At 36.2% G+C, this 20,982-nt stretch overlaps 3 protein-coding genes across 5 annotated transcripts in view; 2 read left to right on the forward strand and 1 right to left on the reverse strand.

The window, feature by feature from the left end:
* Positions 1–16,307, forward strand: part of LOC127846701 (rhophilin-2-like) — a 63,103-nt gene extending 46,796 nt beyond the window's left edge. The window contains exons 10-15 of the mRNA XM_052378191.1: positions 179–335; positions 3,699–3,809; positions 5,618–5,738; positions 6,608–6,758; positions 9,096–9,245; positions 9,611–16,307. Of these exons, the coding sequence (XP_052234151.1) occupies positions 179–335; positions 3,699–3,809; positions 5,618–5,738; positions 6,608–6,758; positions 9,096–9,245; positions 9,611–9,994 (1,074 nt within the window). The 3' untranslated portion in view covers positions 9,995–16,307. The remainder of the gene's footprint in view (positions 1–178; positions 336–3,698; positions 3,810–5,617; positions 5,739–6,607; positions 6,759–9,095; positions 9,246–9,610) is intronic.
* The window catches only part of LOC127846702 (endonuclease/exonuclease/phosphatase family domain-containing protein 1-like), a 182,249-nt gene that overhangs the window by 89,545 nt on the left and 71,722 nt on the right, over positions 1–20,982 (forward strand). The window lies entirely within an intron of this gene.
* Positions 17,052–20,982, reverse strand: part of LOC127846708 (GMP reductase 2-like) — a 30,502-nt gene continuing 26,571 nt past the window's right edge. The window contains exons 5-7 of the mRNA XM_052378207.1: positions 20,733–20,921; positions 20,090–20,292; positions 17,052–18,652 (exon numbers count right to left, since the gene is read on the reverse strand). Of these exons, the coding sequence (XP_052234167.1) occupies positions 18,454–18,652; positions 20,090–20,292; positions 20,733–20,921 (591 nt within the window). The 3' untranslated portion in view covers positions 17,052–18,453. The remainder of the gene's footprint in view (positions 18,653–20,089; positions 20,293–20,732; positions 20,922–20,982) is intronic.

A 20,982-nucleotide genomic window follows, 5' to 3' on the forward strand; every position in this document is an offset into this window, starting at 1 on the left:
GTATCGTATGTTGCAGATGTCTCATATGTATCGTATGTTACAGATGTCTCATATGTATCTTATGTTGCAGATGTCTCATATGTACTGTATGTTGCAGATGTCTCATATGTATCGTATGTTACAGATGTCTCATATGTACTGTATGTTGCAGATGTCTCATATGTACTGTATGTTGCAGGTATCTCACATGTACCGTGACACTCAGCAACTGATGCACACGGAGCATGTCAAGGACTACATCCCGTACTCGTGGCTCTCGATGGCGCAGGTCAAGGCTGAGTACTACGCTGCTCTTGCTCACCACCACGTTGCCAACGCACTCCTAGACCAGCCTGGTATGCTGTTAAATCTCCAATGGATCAGAACGACCGGATAAACAGGGTCTTTTTAAGAATTTGCGCCATTTAATGTCTCTCAACACAAATATTGTTACGCACCTCTTCTTTGAGGTATACCGTATTAATGACTTGATTACTTATAGCTTTCAAATAGCTGTTAACATAGTGTTACGCTTGTTCCATCCGTTTTGAAATATGACACAAGTCCATAGTAAACGTTTAAACAATAATTTATTCATGCGAAGACAATAATCGCAATAAACTTCGTGCGAAGACAATAATCGCAATAAACCACCCGTTAGACAGAAACACAATGTAAGTGATTCCTAACCGCCAGCTTCCCGGTAATTACACTAGGGTAGTATTTACAAAGTTAATGGCGAGTGACGCACAATCAGGCAGTTCTGCGTTCTTGCAGTATTTATGTGTAAATAATACAATAAAAGTGTTAAAATGCTTCCAAAATCAGTGTTACTTAATGTAAACAATCTTCAATTTACTGGATTATTATTATAAAACATGTGATAACGACTAAAAGGTATTTACTTCGAAAAATGAATGACTCTTAACAAAAATTACGTCTATCCTAGATCTTGACTAAATCTCAACTGTTAACTGTTTTTACTTATTGTTCAATACTGATGACCAAAATTGGTCAGTGACCAAGATTCTGGGCAGTGACCAAGATTCTGGTCATTAATGACCAGAATTCTGGGCACCAGTGACCAAAATTGGTCAGTGAGGTGACTGACCATAAATAATGACCAAGAAATTAGAACGATACATGACGTCATTTACCAAATGTCATAACAATGAGACATAATGGCGCCTTATTTAGAAAAACAATGAAAAATACAAAGTATTCAAAATGGATGGCTAACTTCTAGACGAAAGTTCTGGTGATGTTTAGATTATATAGACTCAGTTGTGTACACTTGTCAATTGGTTTATAAAGTCACATAATGTTACCAGAATGAACAACTTAAAAGGCAGTCATTTGAAAAGGTAAGTGCAACTGTTACACCTGGGGTGTATCAATATCTCCTTAATAGCCCCCCCCCCCCCCCCCTCACCAAGTGTTTTGGTATGCTTTAAAAAAGTACTTGATCAGGCCATGTGACTTTTTTAATGTGTTTAGTCTCAAATTGACCAATTAGAATTTTGTGAATCTTTGATCTAAATCCTGTATGAAAATTTTACTGAGTACTGAAATTTCCTCAAGATATGGCACTAGGTAGTTACCCCCCTCCCTCCCCCCCCCCCCACACACACACGCATACACACACACAATCTACGAAATAGAGTGGGTTTGACTGGAATAATCTTGGATGTCTGTCCGTTTGTCCTAGAGAATACTTGTCAGACGATGTTTTCTTACATTTGTCTACTTTAATACAATATCTGGATCGGGATCTAACATTTTCTCCTTGGCCATTTTTGTTCTGTCAATGCCACGAGAGGTTTCTCAGAATATCTAGGGGTTAACCACTTGTGTTAGGGGCCAATGGCTAGTTGGCCTCTGCTGAGTTCCATTTGAGTCTCGTTCTTGGAAAACTGGGTCTAATGTATTTGGGGAAAGTGTCGTCCCAGATAAATAGAGGATATTTGTTGGATTCTGTGGAATATCGAATTTATTTCACGAGTGATCATAGAAAATATATATTTTCTATGATTACGAGTGAAATAAAATCGATATTCCATCGAATCCAACAAATTTTCTTTTTATTTTATGCTTTTTTGACCGTTTATTTACATTGTAAATGAGTTTAACTGGATAATTTCGCTGGATTAATGACGTCATTTCGTCGAAAAAATGACGTCATTTCACAGTAAAACAGTGAAAAATATCGATATTTGTCACTGTTATTTTTCACTGTTTAAAACAGTGGAATACCAATTTTACTTCACTGATATTTCTCTATAAACCACCGGAAAGCATAAAATAAGCCTGTGTAATGCGCACTGGCTAATCAAGGATGACACTTTGCAGCGTTCGACACTAACGGGAGTCCGAGATTTAAACTGAAATAATCTTGGATGTCTGTTTGTTTGTCCTGGAGACTACTTGTCAGAAAATGTTTTCATACATTAGTCTACTTTTATACAATATCTGGGTCAGGATCTAACAATTTGTCCATGCCTTGTTCTGTCAATCCCACAAGAGGTTTCTCAGAATATCTAGTGGTTAACCACTTGTGTTAGGGGCCAATGGCTAGTTGGCCCCTGCTGAGTTCCATTTGAGTCTCGTTCTTGGAAAACTGGGTCTAATGTATTTGCGGAAAAAGCCAGATAAGCCTGTGTAATGCGCACTGGCTAATCAAGGATGACACTTTGCAGCGTTCGACACTAATGGGAGTCTGAGACTCCTTGTTTTTGTGTCAGATAAGTCTGTCGGACTCCTTTAAAATCATCTATGAATTAAAAAAATTCTTTGGATTTCCTTATTCGTTTCGCAAGATCTGAATGTCCGAACTTTTGTGCATCCGGAAAATGTGCCACCACTCATTCTGCTTGAACACAGGACGAAAAAAAAGAATCGGAAATGATTTATTTTTGTTCCCTGTTGCTGTCTGTGCGTGTAAGTAATAGGGAACATGCAAACTATGAAACTCCGAATCAATGACTGTGGACTTCTTTCTCTGATATTTTTGCGAGAGTTAACTCGCTTTGCCTAACAGTCTCTCAATACTATAAAAATCATCACAATACCCGAAATTGTTAACAGAATGTATGTTTTATGGCCCCAAGGTACTGAAGCTTGGACTGGCCGTGAATCAATTGATAGTGAATAACCAGTGTCACTCTCAATGGATGATTTCAGTGGTTTATTGCAGTTTGTAAGCATTGTCATACCAACTTCACTAATCAGTTCCTACGCTGTACTTCTCCACGAAAAAATCATGGCAAGTTAGTTAACAGGATGGTCAACCAGATTGATGAAAAAAGAAAAGTTCTAAAATACCGATTATTTTTACAATTATTAGTTTATATTGATTAAAATATCACAACTGGTATATTACATTACTTGAAAAATGTTGTAAAGTTTTTATATTTTCAGTATATTTGGTAATACAATTTTACTGAGTATGTCTACCAGGTAACTATGAATAACGCAAGTAGATTGATCATCATCTTCACGTGGTTAACCCAGGAATGAAATTGCGCATGGGTAGTGAATTGTATTTATTTTGAATATTAAATGATCAATCTACTTGCGTTATTTATTGTGTGTAAATCCTAATGTCACCTATTTTTGCGATATGCGATTTCACATTGCGAAAATAGGTGACATAACAATATACAAACTATAAATAACGCAATTTGTTTGAATTCCTTCAGTGTATGTTTCTGACATTGCAGACAGTATAGACATGGAGAAGATTTCAGAGCTGGTCAGCTGTCTGGAGCGCGAGGAAGACGAGAATGAACCAATAGAAGTACCACAGACCTTTGATCAGCGGAAAAAATTGGGTAGGTACAGCTTAAGATTTATAAAAGTTCTTGTGAAGTAAAATAGCACCAGTATTAGTTATTTTTATGCCCCCGGATCGTATGATCGGGGGTATGTTGTTTTTGGCCTGTCTGTGTGTTTGTCCCAAAACTTTAAGGTTGGTGATAACTTTTGCAATATTGAAGATAGCAACTTGATATTTGGCATGCATGTGTATCACATGGAGCTGCACATTTTGAGTGGTGAAAGGTCAAGGTCAAGATCATCCTTCAAGGTCAAAGGTCTTTTTTTTCTAAAATAGCTGCCTTGCGGCTTCAAAGCACAGTAGGGGGCCTTGTGTTTCACAAACATAGCTCTTGTTCATTTTGGGATAAAGATTGAAGTCCCAATAAAATTGTGGAATTTTGTGCAAAAATTGAGATTATTTTTTCGCTCCATATCTCCTATTCTCCTATACCTTTGAAGGATTGTTATTAAATTTGCCTCAAATGTTAAGGGCATTTAGACGATGTTCAGTAATTTTAGCTCAAAGTCAAGGTCATACTTTAAGGTCAAACGTCTGAGCCTCCATTGTTCTGTCCGCTTCAGATCTCCTATACACTAAAACGATTTTAATGAAACATGACTAAGATGTTCAGTTCACTTTCCTGAAGGTCTGTGTCAGTCACAGTGGACCAAGGTCAAGGTCTTATTTCAAGGTCAAATGGTTGATACTCTATTTTGCTGTCCGCTCCATATCTCCTATAGTATTTGAGCAATTTTCAAGAAACTTGGCAAGTAAGTTCACTTTTTTAGACAATGTGCAGAAGGAATGTGCTAAGGTCATGCTTTAAGGTCAAAAGTAAAAGCCTTTTTTTCATTTCATCTTTATACTCCTAAACCTATTGAAAGATTTTCATGAAACTTGTCTTAAACATTAGGTATTTGAGACAACATGAAGAATGCACATGTCACTCAAGCCTACTGAAGGTCATGATCATTACTCAAGGTCAAAGGTTACTTAGACCAGCTCAAGGTCAAGATTATTTCTCAAGGTCAAAGATCACTTAGGACAGCTCAAGGTCAAGATCATTCCTGAAGGCCAAAGGTCACATAAGCCAGATCAATGTCAAGATTAGTCATCAAGGTCAAAGGTCACATAGGCATGCACAAGGTCAAGATCATTCCTTAAGGTCAAAAGTCACTTAGGCCAACTCAATGTCAAGATCATACCTCAAGGTCAAAGGTCACTTAGGTCAGCTCAAGGTCAAGATTGTTTCTCAAGGTCAAAGATTTGAGCCTCCATAGTTGTGTTTGTAAAATATTTCTTAAACCTGTTGATCAAATTTGGTACCAAGGTTATGTTAAGGTCATTAAAACAATCTTCAGAAGACGTCAGTCAGTCACTTGAAGGTCAACAGTTTAGACTTCATTCTTTGTGTGTATGCTTTATATTCCCTTTTAAGAATTTTCATAAAAAGGTATTATCAAAAGAAGTCATCCGTCAATCACGCCGATTCAAAATTCAAGGCACCACTACAAGATCAACACAATCTTGGTGGGGTATACATGTAAAGCTGTCTGTCGGGTTACCTTGTACTATAAATCTATGAATGTTTTATTTTATTGTTATAAATTAAGAAAGAATAGCAAAACTGTTGGAATGAAACTGTTCAAGTACCAAAGATCCAAAAATAAATGGATTTTCACTTGTAAATAGAAGTCGGCTGGTATTCTTCAGGCATTTATATTCTTGTGTTGTTCTTAAATAAAAAATTCAGATCAAGTGTTCTGGTAATCCCCAGCTACAATTTTAGAAGTGCTGCTCATAATGTTTCTGTATTCATAGCTAAAGCTCATCTGAAAGAGTCCCTGATATGCCATGAGGAGGCGCTACGACTTCATGACATGTGTAAGCAGCTGAGAAAGATTGACACCTTCCTGGGGATTCTCAAGAGGGCACATGACAGGTATGGGCACATGACAGGTATGGGCACATGACAGGTATTCACATCATAAATGCCGTCCCTTATGAACCTGCAGACTACACAGGCTTATCTGGGATGACATTTTACACACATTTTGAAGGCCCTGTATTCACAGATCGCAGCTAATATAATAATGACAATCATTATAATGGTGATTATGTGTGTGCTTATGATTTCTGATACAGTTAAATCAACACTCTATGTTAATGATTTCTGATACAGCTCAGTCAACTGTCTATGTTAATGATTTCTGATACAGCTCAGTCAACAGTCTATGTTAATGATTTCTGATACAGCTCAGTCAACAGTCTATGTTAATGATTTCTGATACAGCTCATTCAACAGTCTATGTTAATGATTTCTGATACAGCTCATTCAACAGTCTATGATGATGATTTCTGATATAGCTCATTCAACAGTCTATGATGATGATTTATGATACAGCTCATTCAACAGTCTATGATGATGATTTCTGATACAGCTCATTCAACAGTCTATGATGATGATTTCTGATACAGCTCATTCAACAGTCTATGTTAATGATTTCTGATACAGCTCAGTCAACAGTCTATGTTAATGATTTCTGATACAGCTCAGTCAACAGTCTATGTTAATGATTTCTGATACAGCTCAGTCAACAGTCTATGATGATGATTTATGATACAGTTAAGTCAACAGTCTATGCTTATGATTTCTGATACAGCTCAGTCAACAGTCTATGCTTATGATTTCGGATACAGTTCAGTCAAAAGTCTACGCTTATGGTTTCTGATACAGTTCAATCAACAGTTTATGTTAATGATTTCTGATACAGTTCAGTCAATAGTCTATGCAAATGATTTCTGATACAGTTCAGTCAACAAGTTCGCCACATTGGAGGAGGAGGATGACTTCACAGAGATCCACACTGCACCAAAGGTCAAGGCCACAACCCATCAGATTGTTGCCCCAGTGACCCCAGAGTTTGCAAAGGTCAAAGTTCATGAGTTCTTTCATAAACTGGTATGTATGGGAAAACCAGATTTACATTCCCGCATTAAAATGAAATATTCTTTTTCAGAAACCACTGGTTAGATTTTGAAAAAAAATTGCAGAATATTTTTTTTGGCTGCCCTTAAAAAAACATGAGTTGTCGCTTTTTTGAAGCTCACCCTAGCACATTAAGCTCCTGGGGAACTTTTGTGATTTGCTTTTTTGTGTCGTTTGTTGTAATTTGTGCATTGTCAATTGCCGTTTGAGCAATCTGGTGCCGCATTTATTGTCCAATCTTAATGACACTCTTTCAGAACATTTAAATGATATCTCGGCTGAGATTGAAACATGGTCACATGTTGTCAAAGGTCAGGTCACTAGATACACTTAAGGAAAAGGCTTTGGAAAACTCTAAGGGCCACATTTATTGTCCAATGTTCTTGAAACTGGGTGGGAACATTTGCTTGAAAATAGGTCACATGGGGAAACAATCTAGGTCACAAGTTCAAATTAAAGAAAAAGCTTGTAAGCACCCTAGCGGCAACATTTCTTGCTCAATCTTCATTAAACTTAAAACATTTGTCCCAATTATGCCACGTTATGTCACGTTCAAATTTGAAACTGGGTCACAAAGTCCAATAGCATTTTTCAATGCTGCATTAATTAATGTGTCAGATTCGATTATTTGATCTTTCCCCCTCTCTTTCTGGGTCCGATCATGTTATTCAATGCCCTCTTGATTACAGGGTCTGTTTGCATTATTCAATGTTTCCCTCTCTATTACAGGGTCTGATCACATTCAATGTTTCCTACTCTATTACAGGGTCTGATCACATTATTCAATGTTTGCCAGTGCCACTATTACAGTGTCCTATTGCAATATTCAATGCTGCCTATATGTCATGGTCCCACTTATTATGTCCCACTTCGAAGAAGAGGGGGTATATTGATTTGCTGGATGTCGGTCAGTCAGTCAGTCCGTCGGTCTGTCTGTAGACCCTTTTGTTCCTATAAATAACTTGTCAGCAGATGGAAGGATTGGCTTGATACTTCACAGGTGCATTGGCCTTGGACAGTTGATGACCCCTATTGAAATTGGGGTCACTAGGTCAAAGGTCAAGGTCACTGTGACAATAAGTGTGAAAATTGTTTCCGATCAATAACTTGTCAACGAATTGACCGAAAGTGAGGTCACTAGTTCAAAGCCCTGTTTGGGGGGCATATGTCTCCGACTGCAGAACTCTTGTTATTCAATGTTTTCCCATTCTATTAAAGGGTCCCATTGCATTTTCGATTTCGCCTCTTTTTCAGGGTCCCATTGCATTATTCTGTGCTGCCTCAATGTCATGGTCCCACTTGCATTTTTCAATGCTGCCTCTATGTCATGGTCCCACTTACTATTCATTGTTTTCCCGCTATATTAAAGGATCCCATTGCATTTTTATGCCCCCCTTCGAAGAAGAGGGGGTATATTGCTTTGCTTATGTCGGTCTGTCGGTCGGTCTGTCCGTCCACCAGGTGGTTGTCAGACGATAACTCAAAAACGCTTGGGCCTAGGATCATGAAACTTCATAGGTACATTGATCATGACTCGCAGATGACCCCTATTGATTTTGAGGTCACTAGGTCAAAGGTCAAGGTCACAGTGACCCAAAATAGTAAAATGGTTTTTGAATGATAACTCAAGAACCCATACGCCTAGGATCATGAAACTTCATGGGCAGATTGATCATGACTTGCAGATGACCCCTATTGATTTTGAGGTCACTAGGTCAAAGGTCAAGGTCACGGTGACCCGAAATAGTAAAATGGTTTCCGGATGATAACTCAAGAATGCAAACGCCTAGGATCATGAAACTTCATGGGTAGATTGATCATGACTCGCAGATGACCTCTAGTGATTTTGAGGTCACTGGGTCAAAGGTCAAGGTCAAGGTGACCCGAAATATTAAAATGGTTTTCGGATGATAACTCAAGAACGCATATACCTAGGATCATGAAATTTCACAGGTAGATTGATCATGACTCGCAGATGACCCCTATTGATTTTGAGGTCACAAGGTCAAAGGTCAAGGTCACGGTTACCCAAAATAGTAAAATGATTTTCGGATGATAACTCAAGAACGCTTTGGCCTAGGATCATGACACTTCATAGGAACATTGATCGTGACTCGCAGATGACCCCTATTGATTTTCAGGTCGCTAGGTCAAAGGTCAAGGTCACAGTGACAAAAAACGTATTCACACAATTGCTGCCACTACAATGGACAGCCCATATGGGGGGCATGCATGTTTTACAAACAGCCCTTGTTCAATGCTGCCTCTATGGTCCCACTTACTATTCAATGTTTTCCCATTCTATTGCAGGGTCCCATTGCATTATTCAATGCCAAGAACCAGTGGTCGGCTCCCAGGTCTGTGCTGCTAGACAGGAGCCAGGTGCAGGGATACGGCTTCAGTGTGCGAGGGGATTGCCCTGTGAAAATAGCAGAAATTGAGCCGGGAAGTGTTGCAGAGGTAGATTTATATTAGTATAAACCAATGGCATAAATTATTGCTCCAAAGTTATGTAATCATTTGACATGAAGTTGGAGTAGTTGATTTCCACAAGGAGGTCATGGGTTTTATCCCCCTGGTGAGCATTCCGAAAACATTTCTTCTCAAGGCACATTCAACTTGTTTTTCTTAGAAAACCGACTTCAGACTATCTGAAGAAGCCATAGGTTTATTATGCATTCAAGTTTTAAAATTATTGCTGTTTCTACAAAACCATATACAGTTTCAATAAATTTCTTATTTGAAAACAAATGTTTGTTTTTATAATAAATGATACCATTTCTTTGGCTTCTGAGTCTGAAACCGTTATCCATTTGTATTTTAAGGCAGCAAACATCAATGAAGGGGATTTCATAGTGGCTGTGGGTGAAGTTGACACAAAACGGTCAAGACACGACGAAGTAGTGAATCTAGTTCGTCAGGCCGGCCGTAATCTCATTCTGCGCCTTGTAACGCCGATGAACCAGGACTGTCTGGAGGTGGGCGGCGCTGCCTCTGCGCCAAGTACGCCAAAGACGCCGCAGCGCATGCAGAGCCCCGGTCACAGTATGTCTGGCGCGAGTAGCAAGAGCGGAAAGAGCAGTAGACTCAGCGCATCGTGGATTTTCAATCGTAAAGGTGCGAAGGAGAAGGAAGAGGTTCGTCAGGATGATTTCATTTTGATGGGCGATGATTCTGACAAGTTTAGCGACCATGATATACTAATGTGAGAAGCATCCAAATACTGTGAAACTGTTGTTATTTGTTGGTAATTTAAGTTGTGGGGCATATATAAGTTGGAGTTACCAAAATATGAAATCCACAAAATTGCGTGTCAACAATATTGTGATTTCTTGAAAACCAAAAAAGATCATGCTGACGAAAATGGATTGTTTTACAGTAAATAGTTTTGCCATGAAAGCTTGAATTTTTGTATAATTGCTTGGTAGCTCGATTGCATCTGTAAATATGGTGATATAAGAATGCACGATTCACAATTTACAATTTACAAGTGACGGTCTTAAGATCTGAATTTGCACAGAATTTTACCATATGTCATCCCTGCTAGCTGTACATGTTTAGAATTTTATGCTTGCATGTCAGATTGTCTGTTTTCCCATTTTTTCATATCATTTCATGGTTTTTAGGAGAAACAATACTACCATTTATTTGTACACCAATAGCATTGAATAGAGTTTAAATTGTATTGGTCAGTAATCTTTCTATAGGTTTGTTGTGCTAACTGTGGTAAAACAGTGTTTATTTAATAAATATTGTAGGGCAATGGTTTACGTATTTCCATGTAACCTCATCAATTGTCAGCATTCATTTTAAGTATTTGGGTATGTTTTGTGTTATTTGAGCCATTTTTTAGGCAGGGTACTGGGTTATTTGTCTCAGATGTGTTCTGTAAATTGTAATGTTTTTGTGGTTGTTTTTTTGCCCCTATTTCATCAATGTCTGTTCAAGTGATAGATTAGTTAAAACTTATTTATTTAAAACAAAAATTGTTATACATATAATTTCATACAACATTTATAGCATGTACAAGTTCTAATGGGATCGGAACGAAAGACAATGTGTTATGTGTTTAATGGTAGATCCCCCTGGCAATGGTACTTTTTTTTCACCCAACATTCTTTCACTTGGTACCAAATTTTTTTAAACATATGATGCCTGATTTTTTCATTTGATATGAATGTTTGCATATTGGGTACCGAAACACTATATTTTTTTTTTTAATACGAACTAGATGCTTCAGTTATTTGAGCTCTTGTTAAGTTTATTTATATTTGAATACATTTAAAGTGCTTGTGTGGCATCCGTGCATGGCTCTCTCTGCCATTTGCAATTGTTACCAAATGCAAACATTTAGAAAGTTGCTATTGTATATTTCAATGTGGAAAAAAAGGCAAAAACTGATTTTTAGCTCACTTGATTACTTTTGTGACAGGTCTTTGTGCGTCGTCCGTCCGTCCGTCGTCCGTCCACATTTGTTCGTAAACACTCTAGAGGCCACATTTATTGTCCGATCTTCGTGAAAGTTGGTCAGAAGATTTGTCCCTATGATATCTCGATCAAGTTCGAAACTGGGTCATGCAGGGTCAAAAACTAGGTCACTAGGTAAAAAAAAGAAGAAAAACCTTGTAAAAACTGTAGAAGTAACATTTTATGCACAATCTTCATGTAACTTTGTCAAAATGTTTGCCTCATTTATATGTTGGTTGAGTTTAAAAGTGGTTTCGGTCCGTTGAAAAACATGGCCGCTAGTGGGCGGGGAAGTTTTCCTTATTTGGCTTAGAGAAACCTTGTAAACACTCTAGAAGTCACATTTTTTTCCTAATCATCGTGAAACTTAGTCAATACATTGGTTTTATTGATTTCTCGGACAATGTGGAAAATGGCTTAGATCGGTGAAACACACTTTTTAGCTCACCAAATTGCTCAGGTGAGGTTTTAGGATTGGTCTTTGTCAGCCGTCTGTCCGTCCACATTTGGTTTGTAAACACTCTAGCATTCACATTTCTCAAGCATTCTTTATCAAAGTTGCTGAAAGATGTCCGTCAAGTTCGATAATGAGCAAAATCACATAATTAATTCCATAATTATTGCCCTTTGATTGTTCAAATTTTCTTTATATTATACAAAATGCTTGTTAACACTCTAGAGGTCACAATTTTGTTTCAGATTTTATGAATCTTGGTCATAATATTTATTTTTGTAGCAAATTTTGATGTTTGGTAAGGGGGTCAACTCAAAATATAGGTAACCATGTCAAATCTTACAAAAACAAAAACATTCCATACGCCAGAGTTTTGGTTCAATAATGATGAAACTTGACCAGGATGTTTGTCTGGACAATATCTAGGTAAAGTTTGACATTTGGTAAAGATTGAATGAACTGACTCCTCTGAGGTGAGCAAACTAGGGCCATCTGGGCCCTCTTGTCTATTATTTCTCGCTAAACAAAGAAAAAATATATATGCATTGAAGACACTACAATTTAATAATGTTATAAAATAACTCTTTTTTTTTAATTGGCGAAAAAAAAAAAAAAAAAAAAAAACTGGCAAAAATGGTTGGGGAAGAAAATTTTTAACACAGGGAGAGCCCAGCAATGTAGAATCTTATCCATACCTTCATGTCAATGGTTGTAATTTTATCATTTGTGTGTCAACATGTTATTTCTGTGCTTGCTGATGTGATGTCACTACGTTTTTAAGTTGCTTTTAAGTGTTGTGTTTTTGTTTTTTTGTACATTTTGTTACTTTGTATTGTTAAGCTTGCTGCCAACGTTTTTCTTTGTTTTACTATATTCTATTTATTTTTAATATTTAGTGTTAATATTTTTGCCATTATTTTATAAAAAGTAAATTATATTAAAGGTTTATGGTATTGAGGTATAATTTTGTACAATCGCTCTGCCAGTATTTTATTGAATTTGTATGTTTGTTTCATGCAATATTTTATATGGTAATGTTTTGTGCTGTTGTTATTTCAATATGAGGTTGCTGATTCTGCCTTGGGATGCAAAAAACATGCCAAAAACTGTAGAAAAATTACTTGACAGTTGCAGAAACAAATCCAGTATTGTGTGTTGTTCACATTTAATTTCAGGGTATTTAATATTTCTCTAAATGATCCTTGATATGAAAAATAGTTGTTTTTATTCTTGAAAATATTTTGGTTTTCGTTTGCACTATAATGTATATTTTTGCCACAAACTTGTTACTTGATTGCTTTGTATAGTGTAATTTTGATAGAGAGGTATTACTGGTAAGGGTATGTTATAGAATTGATATTGTTTAGCTGCTTTGGGAATCCACACAATGTCAGTACAACTAGGAATTTTGTATTTGTAATTAAAAAAGTATTAAGTTATATATTGGTATTTAACTTATGACATAAACATATGTGATTTTGATTGAAACTAGTAAATAGTTTTGTCCATTTCAGGGACCTTTTCACGTTCTTATAAATGGACAAAATTGAAACAAATTGTTTTAGCTTTGCAAATTTTCTTTGTAGTGATGTTTTTTGATGGGAAACAGTTATACTGAACATTTTCCATGCACTAAAATCCATTAGATGCATATTTTGATGATTTAAAAACCTGAAAATTAAATGATTCTTGATATGAAAAATAGTTGTTTTTATTCTTGAAAATATTTTGGTTATTGTTTGCACTATAATGTATAATGTATATTTGGCCACAAACATGTAACTTGATTGCTTTGTATAGTGTAATTTTGATAGAGAGGTATTAAGGGTTTGTTATAGAATATATATATTTTTCGCTGCTTTGGGAATCCACACAATGTCAATACAACTAGGAATTTTGTATTCTTAAATATTGCTAATTAAACAAATATGAAGTTATTTACTGGTATTTAACATATGACATAAACATATGTGATCTATTGAAACTAGTAAATAGTATTGTCCATTAAAGGGACCTTTTCACGTTTTGATAAATTGACAAAATTAAAAAAAAATTGTTTCAGATTTGCAAATTTTCTTTGTAGTGATGTTTTTTGATATGAAACAGTTATTCTGAACATTTTCCATGCTCCAAAAGCCATTATATGCATATTTTGACAATTTAAAAACCTGAAATTATTAAGTGTTACAAACACAAAATGATCATATAATTTGGACAGTTCTGTTGTTATTGTTATATTTTGTGACAAAACCAGGATTGATAGATAGAGACGTGTTCTGATAAAATTGGGCATAATGCAAGTGCGTAAAGTGTCGTCCCAGATTAGCCTGTGCAGTCTGCACAGGCAAATCTGAGACAACACTTTCCACTTTTATGACATTTTTCGTTTAAATGAAGTCTCTTCTTAGCAAAAAGCCAATTTATGCGGAAATTGTAGTCCCTGATTAGCCTGTGCGGACTGCACAGACTTATCTGGGACGACACTTTACACACATGCATTATGCCCAGTTTTCTCAGAACATGACTCATATTATGAATAAAATACATGAAATGGTTCCTGAGCTTGGATGGCTGAGCGCAAGACTTTTACTCCAAGGGTCAGTGGTTTTACTTCAAGGGTCAGTGGTTTTACTCCAAGGGTCAGTGGTTTTACTCCAAGGGTCAGTGGTTTTACTCCAAGGGTCAGTGGCTTTACTTCAAGGGTCAGTGGTTTTACTCCAATGGTCAGTGGTTGGAGCCAAGGTGTGGAGTACTAGTTTCTTTTCTTTCATTTTATTTTTGTTTTAAACTTGAACTCTTTAGTTCCGATGTTAACATTTATCAATGTAAAGCATTGAATGAAAAACTTCAAAACCTGCCAAAATCTGTGAAAAGGTCCCTTTAGAATTGACGATGATTAATGTCACTCATACCTCCTGTGTATTTAGGACTTTGTTACCTTAGAAACGGATTTTATTTTTATTCCAGTAGGAAAAATAAAGCATAGTTATTAAATTGTGCAAGTCTTTTATTAGGCCTTGACACAAAAATGTTTTTTTAACTTTATAATGTTGTATAAAGCTGTCTAGTTTTAGCTAGCCACACAAAATGTGTATGTTATGTAATGTTAGATATATATTTAATGTTTATACATGTTTTGAAGAAGTTTTGTTAATAGAAATGTTTCAGCTGAATTTTTTTATTGTTTTGGATCCACATTTAATTGTTCATTGTTATATTTAAAGCATAATAAGGATTCATTTGCAAATCCGCTTTTAATATTTGTCTTTATGTGGCAATGTTTTCCTATCCTTTCTTTTATTATCCTTCTTAAAATTGTTGAAATTTGTGCCCTCTTTTACATCTAGTGTTTCCACAAAATTGTTACAACAACTTGGTATGTTTGGATGGAGGGGCATTTTGTGCTCTTTTAACCCATTTACGCCTAGTGGACTCTCCCATCCTTCTAAATTGGATCAATTTATTTCCGAAATTAGTGAGTTCAAGTATATTTATTTCTATATGTAGAAAATTTCTTACAGAAATTTCTTCAAGCAAACAGCACAGACCCTGATGAGACGCAGCATCATGCAGCGTCTCATCTGGGTACATGCTGTTTTCGAAGGCCTTTTTTCTAGACGCTAGGCATAAATGAATTAAAAAGCCCTGATAAGGGTTTAATCGTATTGTCAGTGTTATATATGTTTTTTTTATACATTTTTTGCAGTGTTCGGTTATTGGATTGTTTAATGATTTTTAATACTGTTATATGATGGTTGTTTTGAACGTTGCTGTGCCATTAGTTGATGTTGAAAATCCATCACTTGCCCTTTTTGAGGTATTTGTTAAAATGTGTCATGTTCTGAAAAAACTGGGCATAATGCATGTGTATAAAGTGTTTCCCAGATTAGCCTGTGCAGTCTGCACAGGCTAATCAGGGACAACACTTTCCGCTTAACTAGATTTTAACTAGATTTTGGTAAAAAGGGACTTCCTTTAAACGAAAAATACCATTAAAGCGGAAAGTGTCATCCCTGATTTGCCTGTGTGGACTGCACAGGCTAATGTGGGACGACACTTTACGCACATGCTTTTTGCCCAGTTTTTACAGAACAAGGCACAAATGTTCCTGCCTTTTAACATTTGTTTTCATTTTATATTAAATTGTCGAATGCAATTTGTATTACTATTGTAGGTAGCTATGTATGTAGAAATGTAAATATTCTTTAGTTTTGTTTACCTTAATGAAGACAGTTTTTGGTCTATTGTAAAGTGGAGATCTGAGAAAAAAAAAGCTGATATGTTTTACATTTTGTTGTCTTAAATGGCTATAAAAACAAATGTGTATATAGCTTTAGATTTGTTTCAATGTCTTCTTTTTAAGTTGTTTATGAATTCAAAGTGCCTTGCATGTTTAAGAAGTTTTTACAGACTTTTTCTTTCTATGGTAGAGAAAGGAACAGTTGGATCTTGCTAGCATCGATATTAGTCGCATTGTTTTTGCCGATATTCATCAATATATTATTATATACTGCTGTTTTTAAGAAATGCATATATGAACTTATCGCGTTATCATATCACAATGCACAACATGTATGCAATAAAAACTATGCAAAATAAAATGTATTGCACTTTATTTAGAAACTATGGTTTAAATTTATAAATCATTTAACAAGTATTTATGTAGAAGTATTTACCTACCTTGCAGGTAAAAGAATGAATAATAAGAGAGCCAGGATGACCCTAAAGGACTTTTTGAGTTCATGGACATAAAATAGTTAAGACTTGACCTGGTGATCTATTTTTGACCCAACATGACTTATATTCAAACTTGGCCTTCATATTGTCAAGATGAGCATTATGACCACTTTTCTCAAAACCCAGTCCTAAATGTGGCCTGGAGAGTATTAACCCGTTGCATGCTGGGCAATTTGTCGTCTGCTAAAATGTCGTCTGCTGAATTTCTAAAATAAACTTTGTTTTTCAAAGAATACTATCAGAATAGCAAACAGTTTGGATCCTGATGAGATGCCGCATTCTGTGGTGTCTCATCTGGACTCAAACTGTTTGCAAAGGCCTTCAAAATTCGATTCCAGCCGAGAGTTAACATATGCTCCATCGTGACCTTGTGACAAATATTTAGGTTGCACATGACCCTGCCTTCTAAATGTCAAGATAAACATTCTGACCAAGTTTTATCAAGATTGGATGCAAAATTAATCCTCTAAAGCTAAAAGTTTGGATGCACACTGCACAACGACAGACATCGGACATGGGATGATAACAAAAGCTCATGTTGGGCACAGGTTTTAACCTTGAATCCCTATTTTTGCTGGATAGAAGATTTATTAAATGAGACAGATCAGCACATTTCACTTCTTTATTTCAATGATAATTAAAAAGTAATAAAAATTGCATGCAAACAAAAAATACCAAAAGCAAAAGCACACAAAAATCAGACAGAAAGGTAAAAGTGTCAACAACAAAAAATGCATGAACAAGCTTTAACAAAAATGTTTCTTAAAAAACACTGCTGATATAATTATGCTTTCAAAAGGTATATTATTATCATGTTGTCAATTCCACTTCACTTTCATTTAAACAATGAAGAAGCTATAGACAAAACATCGGAACATTTCATATTTTGCATTCATTATATCAAATAATTTAAATTTTCAAAGAAAATTAAACAGGTTTTATTAAGTTTCAAAGCACTTAAAAATAAGAGAACATGTTTGTGCGAGTTGTGCAGTACATATAATTCAACAAGCTACAAGAAAAATACCCACTTCCTTATGCATACAAATAGGCCGAATTACAAGAATGTGATAACCTAGACTTACCCCTAGGGGTAGGTTCAGGAGCAAAAAAGGAGCTGCCGTCGGCATCCTGTCATTTCAGTCTATATCTTTTCCTAGCTCCTAGTTTAAAATGAACACATTTAAAGATGCAGTAACTTTCTAACTAAATTTTTCCAAATGTAAAAAAATAAATCTTCCCCCAAAACCAAAATACAAAAGTCCAATAAAAAGAAAATTAACAAAGACATCATTAACTTGATTGGTAGAAGACACTTGAATACCAATTTATAAGAAAAAAATGCAGTTTAAATTGGTATTTTACTGATAAACAATTGAATGATGTAATATTTTAAATGCAGTTTAAATTGGTATTTTACTGATAAACAATTGAATGATGTAATATTTTAAAAATATTTAAATCTACCATTTTTTTTGGTTTATCGAGCAGTTTTTCGGAATCAAAAGCAAGAGGCTGTACAGTAAAATGGAAAACAAGTCTCTCAGTTCCTAAAGAACTGGATCAGATCTCCGAGCAGATTCCATGCAAACAACAATTTCCATATATACTTGGAATATGGGAATCTTCCCATGTTGGGAATGGTACCAACATGGATAAAATCGATCAAATATAGCTGCTTAAAACAAAACATAAATTACCCCCAGGTAATTGTTTAAACTCCATTGAAAACGTCTAAAATATTGAACAAAAGTTTCTTTTCATACATTTTTTAAGTTCTTGAATTGTATTAATTGTTTTTAAAGGGTTAATATTTTTGCAGCAATATAATTTTATTTTATTTTAACCATAGCAATATGGGAATGTTTATTTCTTCAGCTTGGTAATGAAATTGAAAACTTAGCAAAATTTAATTTAAGTGTAATGACACAATTTTATTTTACGGAGGAAACAAAGCTAACATGAGGAACGAAATTCAAACAAAAATTCATCTAAAACTGTTGGCAATCATCAATCGTCCTTGGTGCTTGCAGCAAACACCTCATTAAGCTGCTGCGTGACCCGGATGAATGTCGCGCGTCTGCTCAGCTCTTTGAGTTTTCCCGCCCCGACATAAGTACATGTGGACCGCACGCCGCCGAGAATGTCCTGTACTGTGACCTCTACTAGGCCTCTGTACTCAATCTGTACCGTCTTACCTTCCGATGCCCTGAAACGGTAAAGGGTTAAATATTTGTTTCTGGTTAAATCTGTACTGTCTCACCTTCAGTGAGGGAGATCAGCGGTTTGTTTCTCGTTTGATGGACAAAACTCTATGACATTTTCTGGGTAAGATCTATATTCCCAGATTCAGGAAAAATCCTAGTAGTAGCGAAATGTTTATACATGCAGTGCTGCCACATGTACTATGGATACCGGTGATGAAATAGGGTACAGTTTTGAATGAAGTGCATTATTGTGTAAGCGAGTTTGAGTTTTTGTGTAGCGAACAAATTCAGGACATTGAATATCATAGAGAAAACAAGACATGTGCCCATATTGCAAATATGCCCACCATTCCACTTATATCTCAAGTCCATTTACCGGTATTAAAAAAACCCTCCTGCTCATGACCAAATTTGAAATTTGACCTCTAAGTGTGACCTTGACTTGACCTATGAGGTAATGAGGCAATTGATTCACAAGGCACTCAGCCTACTTAAGGTGAGATTGAGTGGTAAATTATTTTACAATACATGTAGCATGATGAATGACAAAGTTTTAGCTCAGACAAGCCATTTTATATCCAAATTTGAATGCTGAACTTTTTTCAGGCTGTTTGATGGCGAACCTGGAACTCTATAAGTGACATTGACCTTTGAGGTAGGAAGACACGTGTCACAGACCATCCGTCCTCTTATGATGATTTACATTTGTAGAAAAATTGGTAACAATCAGATGAAGTGTGGTCAACTTAGAAAGTCAAAATCATTGAAGAGCCATCTATTGAGAAATTCAAGAGCAATAACTTCATAGTGCCTGGTTAGATTTTACTTGATACTTAAATTTGCCTCCATTCTATTAATATAACATCAAAAAGTTTTGTGACGATCAGAAAAACACAGGTTTAGAGAGAGCAGGAACCAAAAATGTGAACATACTCCCGGGATAAAAACAGTCCTACACAGATACAAAATATTATTAACAATAAAATTGTTTCCAAAATAATTTTTTTAAAGGTTGAACTTATAGAGCTGGGTAGGGATATAAACTTAATGTTGCAATGTTTTTTGTTTTTGTTTAGTTTTCTCAGAAATCTGGGACGACACTTTACACCTAAACTTGATTTTCAGTAAGGAAGGACTTCCTTGAAATTAAAAATACCATTAAAGCGAAGTTTCGTCCCTGATTAGCCTGTGCAGACTGCACAGGCTAATCTGGGACGGCACTTTAAGCACATGCATTATGCCCAGTTTTCTCAGAACACGACACAATTATACTTTATGAGATGTGGAATGGGGCCCAATTTCAAAAAACTTTGACCAAACACACCCACTGTCAACTGACCTATACTCTGCCATACTGCCCAGGCATGATACAAAATACAAATATTGTTATTTGAAACCCTGAAAAGCAACAACAAAACACCCCACCACCATCAGCTGACCTGTAGTCTGCCACGCCCCCAGCGTGTCTCTTCATGGCGGTGGCTGAGCTCATCCCGTAGAAGATCTTGTACTTCTTCCCGCCTTTCTCCACCATCTCACCCCCGGACTCCGCGTGACCCGCAAACATCCCGCCCAACATCACAAAGTCCGCCCCGGCCCCGAACGCCTTCGCCACATCACCAGGACAGGTACAGCCACCGTCCTTGAATACACGACATGAAAATGTACTCATGTATATCCTTCATGTATTTTGTATTACTGTAAAATTATTATTTTTTGTGGAACATTATTTTTTGTTGATTTCATGTGGTTGACCGATACAAACAATTTACAAAAAAACACATCTGGGAAATGTTGTTGTTTTCTAAATCAGAATTTCTAAAATTTATTGTAAACAATTTAAAAAAAACAAAACAACACACACCAAATTTCAGGTAGACAAATGTAAATGATTTTACTTTAATTTATCCCAAACTCAAACTTCAAAGTGCTGCACCGTTCAAAATCCATGTATACACATATGAGAATTTTTATTCTTAGCATGATTGTAGCGAAAGTAAAAATGTGTAATTTTTTTCAGATTTTGGTAATCTCATGTTTGAGTTTCATAATCATTTATTTGAATCAGCAATTCTCATATACCGAGATGATATGACCACCGAGCCCATGTGCAGCGTCTGCGCACTCAATGACCGCGCTGAGCTGCGGGTAGCCTACGCCGGTCTTCTTGCGAGTCGTACACACCGAGCCTGGACCAATCCCGACCTTGATGATGTCAGCACCCGAGAGCAGGAGCTCTTCCACCATCTCCCCCGTCACCACGTTACCTGCCTGTAAAGATGAAATATAACGCAGATATTACAAAGAGCCCGGACCAATCTCGACCTTGATG

This window comes from Dreissena polymorpha, chromosome 9 (genome assembly GCF_020536995.1).
Source record: "Dreissena polymorpha isolate Duluth1 chromosome 9, UMN_Dpol_1.0, whole genome shotgun sequence".
NCBI classification, from domain to species: Eukaryota; Metazoa; Mollusca; class Bivalvia; order Myida; family Dreissenidae; genus Dreissena; species Dreissena polymorpha.